A 21,058-nucleotide genomic window follows, 5' to 3' on the forward strand; every position below is an offset into this window, starting at 1 on the left:
CCCACCCATGGAACTAGTCCTTGTTCTGCCCTGCAGCTGTCTGGTCTCTCCTCCTGGTCAGGAAGCTCCTCTTTCACAGCCCTGCAGACTACACTGGGTTTAACTCATTCCAATGAAGTTCTTTTGGTTTTTGTTTCAATCTTAAACTGCATAATGCAGCCCAGGGTCCATTCCTGTTGCTAGGGCTGTTGGCCTATCTCTAACTGCAGAAAAACAGGTGGCATTTTAAAGGCGACAAGGCACCTACTCCCCCTCTTCAAAATCTGCCCATGCCACTGTCACTCCTGATGCTGCTCCTCTGGCTGCAGCCTCCCTGGCTAGCCCCAAAGTTTTATGGGTTGGCATCCACAGGCTCTCTCGATTCATGCAGGGAGCATTGGGTGCTGTCCAATGTGATCTGCTTTGTGTCCCCTTCCGGATCCCTTGTTACTAACCTATGACCTCAGTTACCTCCCTTCCTATTTTCTTTTTAATTGTCCCAAGGAGGGTTGCCAACCCTCCTGGACTGGCCAGGAATCTACCGGAACTGGCATTGATCTCCTGGTGACTTCTGAAAGCAATCCAGGAGATTTTCATAGGATATTTTGACGCTCCATTATGTTATGTTGGGGAAAAAATATCTCCCGGAATAGCTCCAGTCAGAGTTGGCAGCCTTAGTCCTAAGTAATCCACTGATGTGTCCCCAGTAGCCTCCCTTCAGGGATGGGCCTGTGACCTCAGAGCACATCAAATAGGCCCTGACTGGGCACTGGTGAAAGTGGCTAGCACAGGCCAGAGACATGGGTTTTCCAGAAAGTTCTGAGTGCTCCAAACAGCATGATTTGATTTGGAAAGTTTATTTGACTTACATTTAGTAAACAAAACTAAAAAAGTACCCCCATGTTAGATTAGGAAAAAAATTAAACAGCACACTGAATGTGATTTAAATGTTATAGTCAAACAAATTAAAAGCTTTATATATTGAAAAAAAATATTTTTATTGGAATGCTTGTAAAAATGTAAAGACACTACACCAGGGGTAGGCAATGTTTTTTGGCTGGAGAAATCCCCACAATGCCTACCTTGGAAGGTGCCAGAAAAACAAAATGAGGTCAGGGGTACAGGGCAGGATGCCCTGCTCGTGGCCCTTGCCCTCCACCCAAAGCCCCTGCCTCCAGCCTGGGTTCTGTGGCTGTCCCAGAACCTGGACCAGCTGCAAACATCTGCTGCCTCTCCACCCTGGCCCCAGCCCCAGAGCCAGCCCTGGGCTCCAGGGAGGCAGCACATACCGGCAACGCTTCCTGCTGTGCTGCCCTCCCCGCTGGAACCCAGCACGGCAGGCACAGCAGGGCATGCAGAAAGCTGCCTGCTCCGAGCTCCCCGCTGCCCTGCTGCACTTCCCGTGTGCATGGGAACAGCGCAGAGTTGTGCCCCCTCCAGCTGTCCCGCCTGCACGGGAAGTGTGGCAGGGCAGTGGGGAGCTGGCAGCTTTCTGTGCCCTCCCGCCTCCCCCGCACAATAGCACGTCCTTTCCTAACATTGTTTGTTTAAATTTACAGAGGAAAAAAACCCCAAAGGCACTGAAAATTGTTGACACCAAGTTTAGCACACCCAAAGAACTGTGCACAATCTGCTGTCCTTTGACCTGCACAGCCAATGAGGTGAGTTCAGAACTTGATTTTGGGTTTGGATTATTATAGGACTGTATTTACCCTCCTGTTTACAACTCAATACAACATACGTGTATTCTCTCACATGTCCTAGAAATAAATCACCTGCAAAACATTCATTACAACTTTGAAACTGCCAAACTTGCCCAATATCGTATTGGCATCTGCTCATTATCAATGAATTTTATAAAACAGAACTCCTCTTTCCATCGACTGACTCCTCTGTAAAGTCCTATGAAATACCAACTCACATTTCTACCCAGGAGAACCTTTACCACCATTTCTCCGATGCCTGATGAAGGGTGCTGGTGCCCAGAAGTTTTGCAATTAAAGAATTTTTTTGCCAAAAAAACCTTGTTGGTCTAATAAAAGAAATCATCTCTACCACGAGTCCTGATTGCCTTTCCCTTTAGACCAAAGCAGCTACAAGCCGGATCCCCGATTTTTATGAAACCATGCATGCATTTTTAGAAGTGGACAACCTCCCACGGGAAAACAAAAGTACTGGGAAACTTTCCGGCCCAGGCGCTTGCTCGGAGCCAGCAGGGCGGTCCCACGGGAGCGCTGGGCGCCGGGCGGCCCCGGGCTCTGCGGAGGAGCCGGTGACGCGAACCCACCGCTCCAACAACGCGTCCAGCGGGAGCTATGACGTGCCGGGGCGCGAACGCGACCACACCCCCAATGGGGCGGGGTTATGGCCTCGTGACTAGGGGCGCGGCTTGCGCCGGAAGCAGGAAGTGGCCTCTGGTGCCGCCTTTGCCACTTTTCAGGTCTCGCGCCGCCCGGCACCGCGGAAAGGTCCCCTCTCCGCGGAAATATGGCGGGGGTGAAAGGTACCGCCCCGGCCCCGGCCCCGCTCCCGCTCCTGCTCCTCTCCCCGGCTCCCTCGAGTACCGGCGGGGAGCGGGGCTCGGGCTCACAGCCTCCTTTCGCTCCGCAGCCCTGGTCGCGTTGTCCTTCAGCGGCGCCATCGGCCTGACCTTCCTCATGCTGGGCTGCGCCTTGGAGCTCTACAGGTAACCGCGGCGCCGGCCCCGCGGCCGCCCGGCACCCGCCCCCTGCAGAGCTCGTGGCTGTCGGGCCCGTCGTAGGGCTGGGAGGGGCGGCCCCAGCTCACCTAGCGTAGCCCCCTGCTCTAACCCTGCGCTTGAGCACAAGGAAGGAGAGTCTAAAATTTGAGCGCTTATAAGGGAGACCAGTTACAAAAATAATAAGCGCTTGCGAGGAAGGTCCAAAACTTCTCCGGAGCCTGTTCTAGTGTTTGGCCTCGCTTGTAGTCAGAAGGTTTCTCTTGATGTTCCCCCTCAATTTCCCCCACTGAAGCATGAGGCTGCTGCGCCTAGTCCTGCCTCTTATGGTCCCAACTGTCTCCATCCTTGAGGTAATTTGGGTATTCGAAGGCTGTTATCATAGCCTCCCCTCAATCTTCTCTTCTCCAGGTTAGATAACCCTAGTTCTTTCAGCCTTTCCTCACAAGTCCCCCAAGTCCTGCCTCATCCCTGCAGGCCAGTGAAACGGCTCCTTGGGCCAGGTGTTTGATGCCACTGAGCGAGAAGGTATTTAATGGACTGCTTGCTGGGTTTTTTTTTTCTATGCCGCTCCATCCAAAATGGGCCCAGGGCACCTTTATAATAAAATCTACTATTTGTGGAACCTCACTGCCGCGTTATTTGCACAGATAGGATTTTTGGATGGCTCTGCGATGTGCTTAACTCCATACTCTCAAGCGTCGAAATCCTACTGTCCTAGAACACCAACCCTGGGTAACAATGCTTCAGGCAACCCCTGCTTAGTGCTTTTAATTGGTTCCTGGAAAACTGAGCTTTAAGCAGAAATAACATTAAAAAAAATGGGAAGTTTTTGACGAACCAAGATGGCGACCATGAGTATTACAACAAAACTTGCTGAGCACTAAGTGGAATCAGGTATCAATATAAAATGAGCATTGTAGTGAAATAGTACTAAGCAAAACAGCTTTAAATGGGGTTGCCTGTATATGGATATGGCACTTAAATATTTTTATTAAAATTCCTAAATTGAATGGAATAAAACTTTTTTCTTAAAAAAAAAAAAAAGAAAAGAAATATACTGGAGCATGCATGTAGTCTCCAGATGCAATATAATTTTGTTAAGTCTCTTTAATTTTACAAAAAATCTCTAGCACTATTTTTAATTGGTGTTTTGTTGATCTGATTCTAACATGATTCTGATAAAAGAAGGAAATTTACATCTGACTTGCACAAACAGTGAGTAATTTATAAATACCATTTGAGAAATTTAGTATTGCAAGATTATATAAACATACTTGAAAACTTGGTTAAGATTTAAGGTGAGTGATAAATACACACTTTTCTGTTAGTGATTGCAGAGAAACATCAGGCATGCTTAAAGATTAATTTTTTTCTGATCATCAGAGATCAATTAATTTAATTTCAGTTATTTGATACAAATACAGGCTTGATCTTACAAAGATGCAGATGCTTAATTCTTTGCATTTGAAAGTCTTAGTACAATGTTTCTTAAATCTTTTTAGACTCAAGTCAGTCCTTAAAAAATGCCATTTTTTTTGACTGTGGAACAGTAGGAGAGCAGTAGTCTTTCTTTGTTTTTGGCAACACCACAGCAGGTTAGAAAGTTTTTGACACTACGGATTCGGATTTGAAATCACTAGGTTTATCTTATACATCATGTACAAACCTAATAGTGTTTATGTTGCTCAGCACCATTAAAGGATCTCACAGCAACCCTACAGTGCTGCGGCACCCTGGTTGAGAATCACTGCCTTAGTGAAATCAATAGACTACTTGTATGCTTAACGTTCTGTTGGATTAGGGCCTCGGTAATTATGGAAGTCCTGTTTTCTCTTTGAAGACAAAGTAGTCTGTCTGGTTTGATTACTGTGTGAAATATAACTTTGTTTTCTTATCGGGGGCTCTTTCTCCCACAGGGTCTACTGGCCATTGTTTGTCTTGATATTTTACATCGTATGTCCTATACCTCACTTCATTGCAAAAAGAATAAGCGATGACACGGATGCAGCCAGTAGCGCCTGCAGAGAACTGGCATATTTCTTCACGACTGGAATTGTTGTTTCTGCCTTTGGATTTCCTATCATCCTTGCACGTGTTAATGTAGTAAGTTCTGTTGACTTGTTCTCATTTTAAGAAACAAAAGCATTGCATGTTTGTTGATGGGCTTTTATATCCAAGCCTACTTGAAATGATGGTATCTTTAGCTCAGTTCTTGGAGTCACTTTTGTTTGTAAGCGTCTATGTTCATTCCTTATTATCTTTAAGTTTGTCTGTCTAATGCTATATCTGGAATCTGACCAAAATTTTTGATAATGGCTCTGCTGAAATTAATAACAGCCTGTATCGCTTCCTGCCTTGCCTATTGCAACTCTTTCATTCTTTTTAAATGTCTTGTTTCTACAGTTAGAGAGACCCAAACATCTGTGACCAGAATGTGTTCTTGCCTAATGAAATAAGCCATGGGCTTATAACTGCTCTCCTTGTTTCCAAAATATTCTGTGCATTTGCTCTCTCCTGCCTTATCCACCCACTAGCTGCATTCTTCTGTGTTCCATACCTGATGGCATTTCAGCCTCCTTCACATTTATTTTTTTTTCTTTTTGGCTCCTAATGCACTGTTTTCTTTTAATATTGTTTTACAATCCTATATTTTTGCCTAAGCCTTCTGAAGTATTTTCTACTGTTGTATGCGAGGGTCCTGTATAAAATGTTGTATTAAATATTTGTGATTTTTGCCTACTGTCAAATCTGAAATGTCCACAAGAGGGTACTCTCAACCCTAGAAATAGACCAAAAGGTAATGTATTTGTAAGATTGTATATGATTGGATCCAGCAAGCTATTGAAATTTTAACATCGCAAATTACTGCACGGTTATTCCTTGCATTTGTTTGTTGAAATACTTTACAGTTGAGAGAGCATTGAGTATGGCAGTCTTGTAAGAATGAATTGTATTATTTGTTCTCTTTACCAAGAGGGCTCTGCTTTAAGATGTCTGTTTTGTTCTAATAGCTAGTGTATTAAAAAGGCTGACTAATAAGGGGAAAATGTATAAGTACCGCACTAGTAATTTCAGTGGTTGCTAATCAAATAATGTAACCAGTTTTTTTTCTTGTAGTTTACATTATGCTTTTAGCACTCTTGTGTAGTATTTCATTTAGCTTATCTAATGCATACAAATAATACAGACCTGTATATACAGATTAACCAATGCAGTTTTTCTTATTTTCTTTTTATCTTGTGTTTCAGATCATGTGGGGAGCCTGTGGTCTTGTCTTAGCTGGCAATGCAGTAATTTTCCTTACCATTCTAGGCTTCTTCCTTGTGTTTGGTAGGGGGGATGACTTCAGCTGGGAACAGTGGTAGGACATCACTGTGCTGCTGCTGAACAGAGCACATTGTCTGTGTATATATTGTGTATATGTTTTTGTGCATGTTAGAATGTATGTGTGTGCATGCACATAGCCTTGCACTATCAAAACATAATACACTTTTTATATACTTTTATGTCAGCCACAGGAGGAAGAGCCCTCTTGATGGTTTTTTCTAATGTGTACAGAGTAAGCTATAACGATAATGGCTAAATCTGTTCCCAGATATGTTTACATAATAATGTGAACCATTTTATTCATTTTCACAATTTGTACATTATTAACAATATTTTTAAATAGAGTAGTGCTGTTGATATGTGCTGGAAATCAGCCAACATATCTGGCATTAACAGCATAATCAAAATACTTCTTAGTTATGTGGCTTCTCTGACTTGATTGACTTCTGCTTTGACTAGGAGTGGAACAAATAGCTGTAATTTTCAGTAGTTTGTTTTCTCAAGAATTCAAACAAAGTCAAATCTACATAATAGCCATTGTCAACCCTCTTTCCTGATCCATAGTAAGGAGAGGGGAAAAAAACAATGCCTGTTTAGGGGGCTGCTTTCACATTTCTCTAAGCTTTGAGGCTCTCCTTGGCATTAAGATTCATTGTACACCACATTACACTGAGCAGCCCACTTCTGCAAGTCAGGGAATATCAGGTTGGCTCTTGCCCCTTTCCTCCATTTTTATTCAACGTTCAACCAATGAAAGTTTTAAAAAAAATGTTTTTATTCCTGTTCTCCCAGTAATTGTTGGTGGATGTGGGGCAAGGGGTGTGTGGAATCTAATAATATATTTTTATAACTTTTACCATGTTAAGAACTGACATTTCTTATTCGTTGAAAAATTATAAGAACTGGTATCAAGAAATTTATTATTAGTATGCATTGAACAACTCTATAGTCTTGTGTGTGAAATGCCTGAATTATAAAGAAATTAATTAGTCCAATCAGAGATCAATAATACAGTGGGTACTGTAGGATTTGGTATCTTTGTTCTTGTTACTTTAAAAATATATTTACGCAAACTGTTTTTTGTATGAAAAGGTAATCACATTCCAATGTTATAGCATATTTTAAATGCTGTTATTCTGTTAAGCATTTGTCCATTTGTACCTTATTATATTAGCAAACTTTACTACTACACTGAGATAGCAAATCTTTTATATTGGGAAGGAGGCATTTAATTATGTGGAGGTTTATTCTGCTACAAACCTAACCTCAGAAAGCCAATATAAAATAGTTTGGTACCGCTGAAAAGGTGCAAGGAAACAGTTGCTCTAATTTACTCTGTCATGCAAGTATGGGCTTAGCAAATGTTGACCTCTGCACTTTGAAGTAAGACATTGAATGGTTTGATTGAGCAGATATTTTAGTAGCACCAGCAAACTGAGACTGAGTAACTTCTCTGCCTGCATATTTACAGCTTAGTTCATAAGGAAATGTTGTCAGCCCATTAAGGACTAACTGTGAAAGTGTGGAGGGGAGTTGTTGATTTTAAAGAGTGTGGTATAAAAATCTAAGACGGTGGTGCTCAGCCTTTTTGTCTGTTGGGCCAGATCAGCGACGCCTGGTTCTTCTGTGGGTCAGATGTGGCTGATAGGAGGTAGTCCAGCCCCAATCTAGCCATGTGGAGGATGGGGACTTGGCCCAGTCCTGCAGGGGGAAACGGTACATGACAGCCCCACTAGGGGGAGAGGTTGGGCTTGGCCCCCGACCTGGCCAGGCAGGAGGAAAGGAGGCATGGCCTGGTCCCAACCTGGCCATGTGGAGGGAAGGGGATGTGGCCACGCCCCAGTCTGGCCATGCAGAAGGAGGGTCATGACCTGGCTTCCACCCACTGAGTAGGGTTTGGGATTTTGGTACTGGGGAGAGGTAGCAGTATTAGCTGCCACTGCTTCCCTGCTGCCAGATTTCCCAACCCTTGGCAGCCCTGCAGACTGGATTCCAAGGCTCCGCAAGCCGCATTTGGTCTGTGGGCTGGAGGTTGAGCACCCCGATTTAAGATAATACTGTTCTGCTTTATGTGTGCATTGACATTCAGAATATGCTTTTCCAATACTGGTGCACTACAAACTGAAGTCCTGTGGATTTCCATCTTTATTCAGGGTTTGAAAACTAACTCATAGTATGTTAGTCTTCTAGATCTTTTAGTTTATCTTTTTGTCAATGAGAAAAAGTAAATTGAAATAATTTTGAAACACAACTAATGCAGTGCACTAAAATATTAAATTACTGATAGAAAAAATTGTTTACGATATTTCAGTTGTGTTTTGTGTTTAAACAAACTGTCACTGTATCTTGCAAGTTGAGAGAGCAATTTGATGTAAGCTTCTGTAGTGAGGAATGGAGGCAACATTTGTTGCTGTTGAATTTCAGACTGAAGTGTGTGTGAAACAGCTATTGTGAAGTACTTGCCTTTGAGCAAATTTTTACTTTTTCTTGGCTTCTTCAAAATGGTTATTTCTTGTCTTTACTGCATAATATTATGCAGTAAAATATTTGCAAAGATGTCAGACATCATCAGATGTTCTTATTCCTGCCTTTTAAATCAAGGCTGCCATCCTGTAGGTAAATAACTTTTAACCATACTGATGCATGATTTTAATGTAGAATCTGAATAGTGTAAAGCATTATTTAGGAAAATTATCTGTTCAAATAACCGGTTGAGATGTTTGCTGCAAAGGCAGTGTCAGCTGATAGGCTTTGCCTGGATTTTTGAAGAAGAAATTTTGTATATCATTAACTGCTGTCATTTCACTTTGCCATTTATTCAGTAAAGAATAAGTGTAGTTGAAAATGCAGTTTAAGTGCACAAGCCTGCAAGTATCTAAACTCAGCATTGCTATCCAAGTAAATTCAGTGAAGCAAAGTTTTAATAAGTGCTTATTTAAAGGTTTAAATTTCACATGTGTTTTACAATTCAGTCTTTTTTACACAAGAGAGGGATGCACTAAAAGATTGCATAGCTTACCAAATTAGAGCTACAAAGAAATCTGTTTGAGGCGGCATAGAAAATTGTATTTAAGTTCGAATAAAAGAATGAGAGAGCAATAAATATAACAAAAAAAATTTCTGTTTTTTTTAGAATAGGCAGTAGCTCCAGGTTTAGCAAGGAGATTTCAGTTCATTAGCGCCAGTAACAAGTGTTTAAGAAAGAAGAGAAAAACTGGGATCCTGAAGAGATGGCTCTAAGCTTTGACCTGTTTTCTGTGGATGCCATTGTGATGGGTGCATCTTATATTGGTAGATACATACTGAGTAAGGAAAGCAATATTTTTTCCCCTGAAAATTAAGTACATTAAATTTAATATTAATCTTTAGGAAGTTATCATCAGTTTTCCATTTCAAGTTGAAATTTTGTTGTTATTTCAAATTAATACGTACAGCTTAAATCTTGCTATTTTCTTTTGGCCTCCACAAGGTAAACTTGTTTGAGTGAATCTTCAGCTAAGTTTCCACAGGAGGGGAGAAGTAGCCTTCAGTTAATTTATAAGGAGCTGCATCTGTTCATAAGAGTGCACTAACAGGCACACCGTAACTGTCTGTTAACATTTATTTACTACAGTTTCCTTCTTACAGCTTTTCTACATGGCAGTGTACATCCAAAGTGCCTTAGCCTCAAGATTATTGTAGTGTGGAGAAGGCATTAACATAAAAACAACACTATATATTTTGCAATCAGTTTAACAAAAAACCACATTGTATAAATCTTTATTGTTGACTAATCACCTTTTCTCTATTTTAAAATGCAGCACAGCTTTTGTAACTTTTGTAAACACTATTTGTATTTTCCATAATTGCCAGGTTACTGAAATCATAAAGTATTAAAACACTTGTAATTTAAAACATGCTGTTTTTTTTCCAAGTTGTCTAATAAAAACTGCTTAAATGTACCTTTTTATAGTGATTTTCTTTCTCTTTCTTTTGTTAGTTTGAATTTGAATGTTTTAACTGTGTCTGCCCTTTCTATTAAATGTAAGGGAAGCACTGCATAGTTTGCATTGTGATGGAGTCAATGCACTGGTAGTGGTAAGTGTTCATGGGGTCAAGGTATGGTGGAACAAGTTTTAGAGCCCATAATCTCATTCTCCATAAAACAATTACTGTCGCATGGTAATGCTTTCCACCTGAACTAGAATATGTTTTGAAATTATTCTGTATGCTTGCATCCTAGCAGCACTTAACCACTGAACCATTTTAAGGATGAACAAATAGGGATTTGTCTGTGGGTGCCTAAGATTTTATGATTACTGAATCCCCAGACAGGCCCAGAGGCCATTAGGTCATCAAAGGTGGACTCCTATTTTCTCCTTCGCATTGTGTTTGCCAGGTGTTCTGCATTTGTCAGAGCCAGCTTTGAGGTCCTTGGAGGTGCATGTGCTGACCCTGGAAGATAAGAAAGGTAATCATTTCTGCAATTAAGCTTCTTTGCAAATTCTGGGGTGCTGTTGTTAGGGCCTCTTCCTAGTCCTGGGAGACCTGTGCTGGAACAAAACTCTACAGATTTGGCACAAGGGAAAATCTTTACCCAAGACTGCAAACTCAACACCCGCTGAAGAACTCATGCAGAAGATATCCTTGCACATATTCTGCCATATGGAAAAGACTTCAGTCAGCACTCAAGCCTGACTTCTCTTCAAGCCACACTTCCCTTCTGAGAACTCACACTGACTGAAAATCCTTATCTATAAATAGATAATGGATAGAGTCTGGATTCAGCACCAATCTGCTGTTGGTGCCAGAGGACCCACGTGGCCAGGAGTGTCTCTGTACATCAAGTGCGAGAGTCTTCAGCTGCATGTTGGACCATGTTGCAAGCTTGCAAATGTCTTGTGTGAGAGAAATTTTACCCAGAACTTGAACTTGATGGTGCATCAGTAAGTCCACATGTGCTATACGTGTACTGATTGTGAGTAAGTTTAGTGTTAGCTCAACACTTAGGAATCTGCCAACCTATGGAAAACACCCTGTAAAACATGCTGCAGGGAAGTAGACCTTCAGTGGGATTTCAGATCTTACTAAGTGATGGAAGCCCCATATAAACCCTGTTAAAGGAAGAAGCATCCTGACTGCTCTCTTTGATGGGCTATACATGGTGCAGGGAAAGAGCTTGCTGAGTCTCCTGCTGTCCTTGGGTTCACAGTGGACTGCAGGTAGTCAAAGTGTTCTCCATGTCATGTAGCCAGGATTTTATATTATATTTGCACTGTCTTCCTCCTTCGCTTTTGATAGTAATTAAAGATCTGAATTTTTGTCATTTCTCAATAGCTAAGCAGAACTGCCTTTTTTCATGTGGCACTTTGCCATCTCGAATGCCCTTGTTGTCTGTCTCAGAACTCCAAAGGGTGGATAATTAGGAGCAGGTCATACCTGTGGACCTTAAACCCCTTATTTGGTTGCTTTTAAAACATAATGAAAGAATGATTTACTTAAGTAATCGTATTTTTGGTAGGCAGTGGTTGGTGTGAAAGGGCAGCTGTTTGGTCTTTTTGGCCAATAGTGGCTGAATGATAATGGAGGTTTTTAATGTTTATGTTGAAACATTTTCTTTGAACAAATTAAGTTCCGGTGAGAAGTATAAGCCTTAGCCAAACCATATATTTTACACTCTTAACTTTTGTTTTTAATGTTGTGCATTATAGCATATATGCATGACTTAATAGTTCACAATGATTTAGTGGGACAATGCCTTGCTGTGTAAACACAGAGGTGGTTGAGTTTTCATCTGAAATGTAGCGCCTAGTTTCTGCATACTTGATTTTTCGATTTTAATATTGCTGTCATTGTTGCTTCCTGTTGCATCTGAAATTACTTGTCTTGGTACCTCCTGACCCTACCCCGTTCCTTGGTGAAGCGTTACTACTGAGGGCAAGTATTTAATTTGACTACCATTAATACTACAGTGGCCTGGTGGCGCAGAGGTTCAAGTTTTAAGCATCTGGCTGCAGACTCTGGCATGAGTTCTGAACTTGTACTGAAGGACACCTCCACTTAACCCAACTACAGATTAAACTTTCAATAAGTGTCTGCCTGCATAATTAAAGCCGCATTGTTGTCTTGTTGGCTGGAGAAGCCTCTGTGTTTTCACCACAATAGCCTGATGGATCACCGAGGCTCAGATACACCTTTGACCTCGTTTGACTCTTTGCTAATTGACCGTATCTTCATTAAGTAGAATTTGTTACCTGGACTTAGCCAGCACCATTTTCCCTATTCACTACATTGAGACACAAGCAGTTTATTCGTAGATGACTCAATAAAGTATGTATCTTGGGTCTGATTGCACTGCAAATTGACTGGTCGGTCCCTCCCTAGCTTCCCAAGTCTCATTCCAGTGTGAGATGAACTCGCTCCCAGCAGAAGGGCTGGACTTCTTTTGTGGCTCTGTCTCTTTTGATGGGTGGGTACAGATCTGCATTTCTCAGCACCTTCCCCAGGCTACAGTGCTGCTGTGGAAGAGTATCTGGGTATGCCATGCAAGATGCCTGAGTGAGGCTGGAAATGCAGTGTGGTTGTTAGCAGGGGAAAGCCCTGGCTTGCTTTTAGAGCAGCTCCAGTTTTGGGGCAAGGGAGTGGGGGGTCCCATTAACCTGTTTTCTGTACCTGCAGGAGTCTGTTCCCTTCAGATAACTCCCTTGTGAGTGCTGTGACCCTCCCCCTCAATGTGCCTTCCTGGGGCAGCTACCTGCCAGTGCTTGGAGGAAGCTGTTGGCAGTGTTTTCCCATTCTAACTGAAATGCAGCCTTTTGTCTCTCACTGGCTCTGCCTTGAATGCTCCATGCTCTTCTGCTTCTGAGAGCTGTTTATCTTAAACTGCTGCTAATTGTGGTTAGGAAAGTGCCCGTTCCTCTGGACAGAACAGCCTCGAGCAGAACGGAGCAGACTCCCCAGCAGGACCTAGTGATGCTGCTGGCAGGGCTCTGAAGGAAAAATAGCATAACCCCACCAGGCCTTTACGCCTCACATCTGGCTGCTGGAGATGTTGCTGCAATTGCACTATACAAAGCCTTGCTCTGTAGATATGAATGATAGTCTTATATAACCCTCTCCCCCCTTCAGGCTATGGAGTCCTAGCCGCAGACTAGGGTCCAACCTTAGAACATCATTTTAAAAGGGGCCTGAAGCCTGGAAGTGTTTTGAGACCAACTGGCATAGCAGGAACTGCATTGCAGGGAGGAGAGCCCTGCTGGCCTTGAGATGGAAGTAGCAGGGTGGGACTTCTAAATGAGTTCATGATGTAAATGTCTTAGTAGTTTCAGAAAGACAGGGCTCTATCATGAGGCCAGTTGTACCTGGGGTGCTTAGCCCCTGGCCTGTAGGTCAAATCTGGCCTGCAGATATGTCAGCAGCCGATTGGGCCTCCCATGGACCTGGAGACTTGGCAATGGGCGAGCTGTGGCCCTGCTGCCAGATTTTTGGACCCATGGAAAGCCCTGGGGCCTGCATGCTTGACTGGGCACGCAGGGCCAAGATGGGCACTTGGGAGCTGAGTGGAGATGGCACAAGGCATGATCCTGCCCACAACATTGAAAGGCTGAGCCCCACTTACTTGCACAGACTTCATTTTTCCTTAAATGCAAGCATGTGCCCACCTTGAAATGGCACCAGGTGTATGTATGCATGCAAGCATATGTGTGCGCCCTGGACTCCGACCCAGCACAATGGAGAATTGGAGAGCAAAGTGACTTAACAAAGGCTAATCAAAGTGGTTAGGGGGCTGGAGCATGTGACTTATGAGGAGAGGCTGAGGGAACAGGGCTTTCTTAGTCTTCAGAAGAGAAGACTCGGAGCATGATTTAATAGCAGCCTTCAACTACCTGAAGGGGGGGGATCCAAAGAGGGTGGAGCTAGGCCAGGGGTGGGCAATTATTTCAGCTGGAGGGCTGCTTAATAAGTTTTGGTGAGCTATTGCTGCAAGGATGGCCCTGACCCTTGGCAAGCACCCCCACAGCTGGTCACCATCTGAGGACTGGAAATCCTGCCCCCTAACCCCTGACTTCCCACCGGAGCTCTGTCCCCTTGCCTCCTTAAGTACTCCTTTTGGGAAGTGGATTTGCTGTCTTGGAACTGGAAAAATAAACAAGTTATATACTAAAAATCAAATATCCACAATAGCATTTTAATTTTATTTAAAAAAAATATTGTCCTGATTTGCATGTGTTTGTGTTGCATATATAGAGGTGATTGCAGGATAGCTCAAAATGAAGTCTTACTTTTGTATATTGGGGGTGTGTGGGAGGCTGTGGATGTGTGTAGGTATGGGGGGTTTGTGGGGATGTGTGGGTGGGTATGGCATTTATGGGGGGCTGTGGTGTGTGAAAGGGGAGGGTGGCTGGGGGTCTTTATGTAGGTGCGTGTCTGTGGTGTGTGTGGGGGGGGGAGCCCTGCTCACTGCTAAAGGTGTGGAGGGGAGGATGTGGGTGGGTGCAGTGTCAGTGGGGGGTGATTGTGTGCGGGGCAGGATGGGGTTGTGCAGCTTGTGGGGGAGGGTTTGAGGGTACGGTGGGGTATGTATGGGAGGCCCCCCCTCCCCCCAAGCTAGTCAGCACCTGCCCTGCAGCAGCCCAGTGCCCGTGTGTCCTGTGGTGCCTCTCTGTTGCTGCCAACTTTGTAGCCCCATGCCTGCTCTGGGCTCGCCCATCCGGGCTCAGCAGTGGCAGCTGCCAGGGAGAAACTGTTGGTCTGTACAAGGAAAAAGCAGCTCCTCCCCCTCACTGCTGTCAGGCAGTTCTTGGTGCAGCTGCGCTGGGCTCCTCCGCAGCTCCACCGCTCTCACTGCTGCCGCTGGGCTGCCCAGCACGACAGCAATGACAGTGCAGGACGGTCCAGGTGCAGGCTCTGAGCGGCTGCCCCAGGACCTGCCTGGGAGCGGTAAAGGGGAAGGGCCACTTTTCCCCTACACCCAACAATAGTTTCTGTCCAGCAGCTGCCACTGCTGCTGCTGAGCCTGGACAGGCAAGTCTGGAGCAGGTGTGGGGCATGCCAGGTCGGAGCTGCATGTGTGGGTTCGTGCCAGTACCACAGGGCTGAGGCCAGCAGCGGTGGCACCCAGAAGAAGCTGCTGCTGCCTGGGCTGCTTAGAAAGCCAGTCCAGCCACAGAGCTGCCCCAGTCAGTCCCAGGGAGCAGCAGGCTCTGCCATGTCTGGCTGGTGCCTAGGCCAGGCAGGACCAAGGGACCTACAAAGGGCCAGACAAAGCACCTCTGCAGGCCAGATCTGGCCAGCGGGCTGTATTTTGCCCACCCCTGAGCTAGACAGTTTTCAATGGTGGCAGATGATAAAACAAGGAGAAATGGTCCCAAGTTGTAGCAAGGGAAGTTTAGATTAGGTATTAGGAAAATCTCTCATGAGGAGGGTAGTAAAGCATTGGAAACGGTTAACCAGAGCTATTGTGGAATCTCCATCACTGAAGGTTTTTAAGACCCGGCTAAACAAAGCCTTGGTTTTGATGATTCAATTGGAGCTGGTCCTGCTTTGAGCAGGAGTTTGGATTAGCTGACCTCCTGAGGTCCCTTTCAACCCTAATTTTCTATGATTCAGACTTAACTTTTTACAGGTTGCATTATTTAAGAACATTCCCAACCTTAGGGTAAGCATGAAGGTCAAAAACGTGTGTCGGCTTCTTTCATGCAGATCACTTTCAGCCAGAGTGAATATTTAAAAATAAAATTTCTTGGGAAAAAACATCAGTGTTCGTTGGGGTCAGGCCAGGTGGCTAAGGTACAGCAAGGTCTTGAAGCAATGTTCCCTCTAAGGAGTAGCGGTCCATGAGTGCGCTGCTTTGGTCCCACCTCCCCCTTTCAGTGTGGCATGGGACACTTACTGATGGTAAGCTCCTCGCTCCTCACCTGGGGCAGGCAGTGGGGGCTGGGGGCCAGGGGCCTGGCTCTGCTGGCTCCGGGGAACTGCTCCGTGCCACTCCCTCGCATGGTCTCGGGGAGTGAGGAGGCACGTGCAGTCAGGGCTGGGGAGTGGAGCACTTTCCCAGAGCTGGTGGAGCCTCACTTGGGGCAGGCGAGCAGCAGCTCCTCCCTGAGGTGAGGCAAGCTAGGGATGGCGGCTGGGGCTGTAGTGGGCTACACTGGCTCTGGGGAAGTGCTCCACTCCCCAGCCCTGATGGCACGTGGCTCCTTGCTCCCCAAGGTGAAGTGGGGGAGTGGAGCAGTTCCCCAGAGCCAGCAGAGCCCACACCGGGCCCCAGCCCTTGCCCCCATCCCCACCTCCATCCCGCCCCGGGGAGGAGCTTACCTTCAGTAAGTGCCCACGCTGCAGCCCAGCTCCTCCCCTGGCAGGTGAGCAGCCTTAAAAAGTTTGTGCGCGGCAAGGCTTTTACTTGTGGGTAGCTGCGCATGTATGCACCATGAGGGAACCTTGTCTTGACGTGACTGGAAGGGGGTTAAGGAGGTTGGGTTGGCAAACAGGAATGGGATTTTCTGTTCCTCTACTAAGCTCTGGCTGTTGCTTGGTTTTGGCGGTCTGTTTTAGTCTTTTTATTGTACCATTATAAAATATGCCTGCTTTGTTTCAGACAGAAATGCAATGAATTTAAATACGTTATCTATAATTTCACTAGTTCTGACTTTACAGACCAAGTGCCCCTTTGTATAAGGTAAAAATGAAATATTACAACAACACACAAACTCCTAGGTAACTGGCTTTCTCTTATATTGTATTATATTTGTATCTTATACCGTATCTAATTATTTAACTAAAGCAAACCCAAAATACAAGTTCAACTCCATCCTGTAGACCATTTTGAAAGGGAAAGATCACCTAGACCTTTTTCCAGGTACTGGCTGATTTTCACAGAGTGCATCTGCACTTGCATATTAATACGATGCAATCAATTCCAGTGCTTACTGCATTTATATGTGTGCCTAGCAGCACTGCGCACTGAGCTGGGTCAGAGTAGCCCCAGCTCGCAGAGGACCTGGGGTCAGCCTGCCAGTCTGGTGCTGCTGTGACCCAGCTCAACATGTTGTGGAGGCGCTGGTGGGGCTTGAGGGTGCTCCGGTGCAGGGCTAGCTGGCAGGTCTGTTGTACTGCTCACAAGATGGACTTCTGGCTACTTCCATGTTAAATATAATCAGTCCTGTGAACAGGATTGGCACCCAGGACTTCCCCCTATCAGGTGAAAGTCCTCATCACCAGGCAGGAAGCAGGAATGTCTCTTCAATTTTATGAAACTTGCATTTCTTTTCGGGGTTGTTGGCAGTCAAGGTTCTTTAGGTAGATGTGATATCTTTTATTAGACCAACTAAATAGTTGGAAAAAAGTTCTTTGCAAGCTTTCAGGACCAAACACCCTTCTTCAGGCATTGAGAGACTCTGCTGTTGTTCTGAGTTCTCAAAGGTAGGAAAGAAGCTAAACGTGTGACAAGAAGCCTGTGAAAATGTAAATGGGTGGAAGTTTGGAAGATAATGGACAGAGATAGGAGGGGAAAAGGGTAACAATTGTGTGAAGGAATGCAAGTGGTCAGCTTCAGGCAGGTACCTCATAAATCAGATGTCAGGCAGGTTGTAATGTATCATAAATCCAATGTCTATATTAAGTCCATGATTTTTTATATTCAGTAGATTTATGAAATGAAGTTCATAGGCTTGTCTGCGAAAGGTGCTTTATAAGGTCCCTTTGAGGATTAGAACTGAGAGGTTGGGGAGAGAGTGATTGTCTTGTGAGAAGTGGGCACCCACAGGTAATTGGATATTTTTGTCTTTGATGGATTTTTGGTGTGTGTTCATTCTGGTACTTGGTTGTTGTTTGGTTTTTCCTACAGTTTTTCCATCAGGGCATTTGGTTCACTGGATGAGAGAGATTACATTTATAAAGGCACAGGTGTAAGACCCAGAAATGGTGATGGTTCTGTTGTGGGGTGTAATTATTGTGGGACTGGCAGAGATGTCTTGGCATGGTCTGTATCCATTCGGTGTGGTTTTGGTCACAGAGTATTTGCTTTTTGTGATGAGATTAGCAAGGCTTGGTGCTTTTTTAAAGGCTAGGATGGGTGGTTCTGGAAAGATGTCTTTAAGAATTGGGTCTTCTTAATATGGGTTGCAATTGTTTTAGTGTTTTCTGTATAGGTTCCAGGGAAGGATGGTATGTGTGCGATTTCATGGGAATTTTCTTTTTGTACTGCAGCAATTCTTTGTGTGGTATCCAGGTGGCTCTTTTGAAATTGCGATCCATCTCTCTGGAGGAGTGTTCTTGTTGGGTGAAAGCCCTTTTGAGATGTGTGAGGTGACAATTGAGGGCATTCTCGGTGCAAATTCAGTGGTATTGGAGAGCTTGGCTGTAAATTACAGCTTTTTTGGTGCATTTAGGGTGGTTGCTGGTTCTGTGTAGATATGTATGTTGGTCGGTGGGCTTCTTGTATATGGGGATGTCAAACATGCATACACATGTGAAGAGCTCGTGCTTACAGCAGTGATCTCCCCCAGCCAATCCCTGCCCCATGCAGCAGGTGTGGTGCCCAGCCCAGCCTGCCCTCTGCCTCCAGCTGCTCCCAGGGAGCTGGGCACATGTGGGTGGGGTGGTGCCTGCTCCAGTTTGCTTGCCTTGTTCCTGCATAACTCACCCACCTGCCTGGATCACCATGCTGCTCCATCTCCCCAGCTAGACTGTGCCCCGTGCTCCTGTCCACCTGCCTCTGCCTTTGTCTGCAGCAGCACTGCTGACTTGGGAGAGGGGGAGTTGGGGGGCACCAAAATACAAGTTTGCCCAGGGCACCATTTTCCCTAAACCCAGTTCTGTTAAGGCTTCTTGTCCACTGGCGGGTCTGTATATTTGAGTGCTTATGTAGGGTTCAGGTAAGTGCATATCCTGGATAACTGCATAGCTTCTTTCAGTCCTGAGACTGTAGGCTTAACTGCAGTGCAGGGCTGGAAGGAGCTGGCACTTTTCTTTTTGAAAAAGAAAACGGGGCCCTACTCAGTTCTTTCAAAGCATAGTTGTCGGCCTCTGCTCTCTGGACCTTGAGGAGATAGAGGCACCTGCGCAAAGCCCAGGCTCAGGCACTTAAGTCCTGTGCAGCGCAGGATATCAATCAAGCCTGTGCTTAGCATTTCCTGTTGGCAAACCTGAGAGAGCCAACTTGGCAAGCAGGGAGCTGTTTCCAATCACGCTTTGCTTTTCCCACCATAGTGTTTTAGGAGACCACTTCCCTAACTCTGGTTCTGGATTACACGCTGGGAGATTCCCAAAGCACCCAAGTCCTCTAGGTCTGGGCCAAGGTGAGCTAGCAGTGGTGTCTACATGGAAAGTTGCACCAATTGAGTTTATTTTCTTCCCTACTGATATGGGTAAATCAGTGTGATCCCTTGTGTAGATACTTGGATTTAAGAGAGCTTAGGTTTCAATTTAGTATAAATGTATTCCCTTACCAACCTTGTTCCAGTGTTAAATCTGAGTAACCACACAGGGATTTGTGGTTACTGAAAACGTTCCAGTAATATACATGGAATATTATTCAGAGTGATACAGTTAAACCAGTGTAAATCTCCATTCAACTTTCGCATCTAGACATGACTGCAGAAAGCTTGCATAGATCCTGCCCCCAAACGCTGCAAGTGTCTCATATTTGAAAAGCAGTAAATTTACACAGAAGCAAATGATGGTGAACAACTCCCCCCCCCAACAGTCAGCAGCACACACATTTAATATTAAATTAAAAATTATGTAAAATGTTACAGGGATCATTTTAGAGATCTCGGTTCTTAACCCAGCAGGACTCGGATACGGCGTTGTTTTCTCTGCAGGGATTGTTTTTGATTTAAGATAGTAGGTGAAAAGACTATTTTATTAATCTGGATGCAAACCAGGTACTAATAGTTAATTGATTAATTTAAATGGCCCCTGCAAATACATGACAAATTCACACAGGAGGGGATTATAGGGACACACTCATGATAAAATACGAAAAAGAAGTGTTGGCTAGTGAATTGTGGCTGCATTGACACAAGGCATAGCTAGTTAATTAAGCACAGTTCAGGGAAGCGGTTTCTAGCAGCATTTTCATTTTATGCTTTTTGTCTTGTTGATTTCTGTTGAAGTGCACTTTAGCAGTAAAAAGGGGTAGATGAGAAGCAGCTAATGAGGATGGACTTTGAGGGCAGAGATAGACTTCTTGGAAATCAGGTGCACTCAGTCCACAAGGAATATTGGATAGATTGAGGTGGCATGGAAGGAGAAAGAACAGCAAAGGCTTCGCAATAGAAATCACCAAGGCAGAGCAGCAACAGGAAAATACGCTTTATATTCAGTGTGCTGTCTAGAAAACAGGCCAGTCAGCCTCACTTCTATCCTGGGGAAGGACTTTGAAAAAATTATCGAGGGCCACATTTGTGAGTGTCCTGCAGGGGAAGTGATGTTGAGGGGTAATCAGCACGGGTTCGTGCAAGGCCGATCCTGCCTGACTAACCTGGTCTCTTTCTATGACCAGGTAACAAAGAGCTTGGATGTGAAGGAGGAAGTCGATGTCATCTTCTTGGACTTCCAGAAGGCCTTCGACACAGTGTCCCACCCAATTCTGGTGGGCAAGCTGAGGGACTGCAGCATTGATGAATGCACGGTCACACGGGTGGCAAACTGGCTCCAGGGGCGCACCCAGAGGGTGGTGGTGGATGGGTCGATGTCGACCTGGGAGGGTGTGGGCAGTGGAGTCCCCCAGGGCTCAGTCCTTGGGCCGGTGCTGTTCAACATCTTCATTAGCGGCCTGGACGAGGGTGTGGAGAGCACCCTGTTCAAGTTCTCTGATAACACCAAGCTGTGGGGTAAAGTGAATACACCAGCAGGCAGGGACCGCATCCAGGCAGACCTGGATAGGTTGGAGAAGTGGGCTGATCTGATCAGGATAAGGTTCAACAAGGACAAGTGCAGGGTGCTGCACCTGGGGAGAGGGAACCAGCATTACAGTTATAGGTTAGGGGCTGATCCTCTCAGCAGCACAGAGGCAGAGAGGGATCTTGGAGCAGCATTGACTCCAGGATGAAAATGAGTTGCCAGTGT

General features: G+C 45.0%; 1 protein-coding gene and 1 non-coding gene across 3 annotated transcripts; both read left to right on the forward strand.

Annotated features, from left to right (window-relative positions):
- The first annotated feature begins 2,279 nt into the window (after positions 1-2,279).
- LEPROT (leptin receptor overlapping transcript) lies at positions 2,280-9,739 on the forward strand. Of its 2 annotated transcripts, XM_090049640.1 has the most exons (4): positions 2,347-2,482; positions 2,590-2,665; positions 4,597-4,783; positions 5,929-9,739. In XM_090049640.1, exons 1-4 carry the CDS (start codon positions 2,467-2,469, stop codon positions 6,043-6,045), a joined length of 396 nt encoding a protein of 131 aa, XP_089905766.1. In that variant the 5' UTR covers positions 2,347-2,466; the 3' UTR covers positions 6,046-9,739. The 2 variants fall into 2 exon arrangements, with proteins under 2 accessions (XP_089905764.1, XP_089905766.1); XM_090049638.1 differs by having other exon boundaries at positions 2,280-2,665.
- A 2,596-nt stretch (positions 9,740-12,335) lies between these two features.
- Positions 12,336-12,467, forward strand: LOC149863550 (small nucleolar RNA SNORA35). Its single transcript, XR_016442828.1, has one exon. It is a non-coding gene; the product is annotated as a small nucleolar RNA SNORA35 (small nucleolar RNA).
- The last annotated feature ends 8,591 nt before the right edge of the window (positions 12,468-21,058 follow it).

The sequence above is a fragment of the Crocodylus siamensis genome, chromosome 5 (genome assembly GCF_052110815.1).
Source record: "Crocodylus siamensis isolate JL-2025a chromosome 5, ASM5211081v1, whole genome shotgun sequence".
In the NCBI taxonomy this organism is placed as follows: domain Eukaryota; kingdom Metazoa; phylum Chordata; order Crocodylia; family Crocodylidae; genus Crocodylus; species Crocodylus siamensis.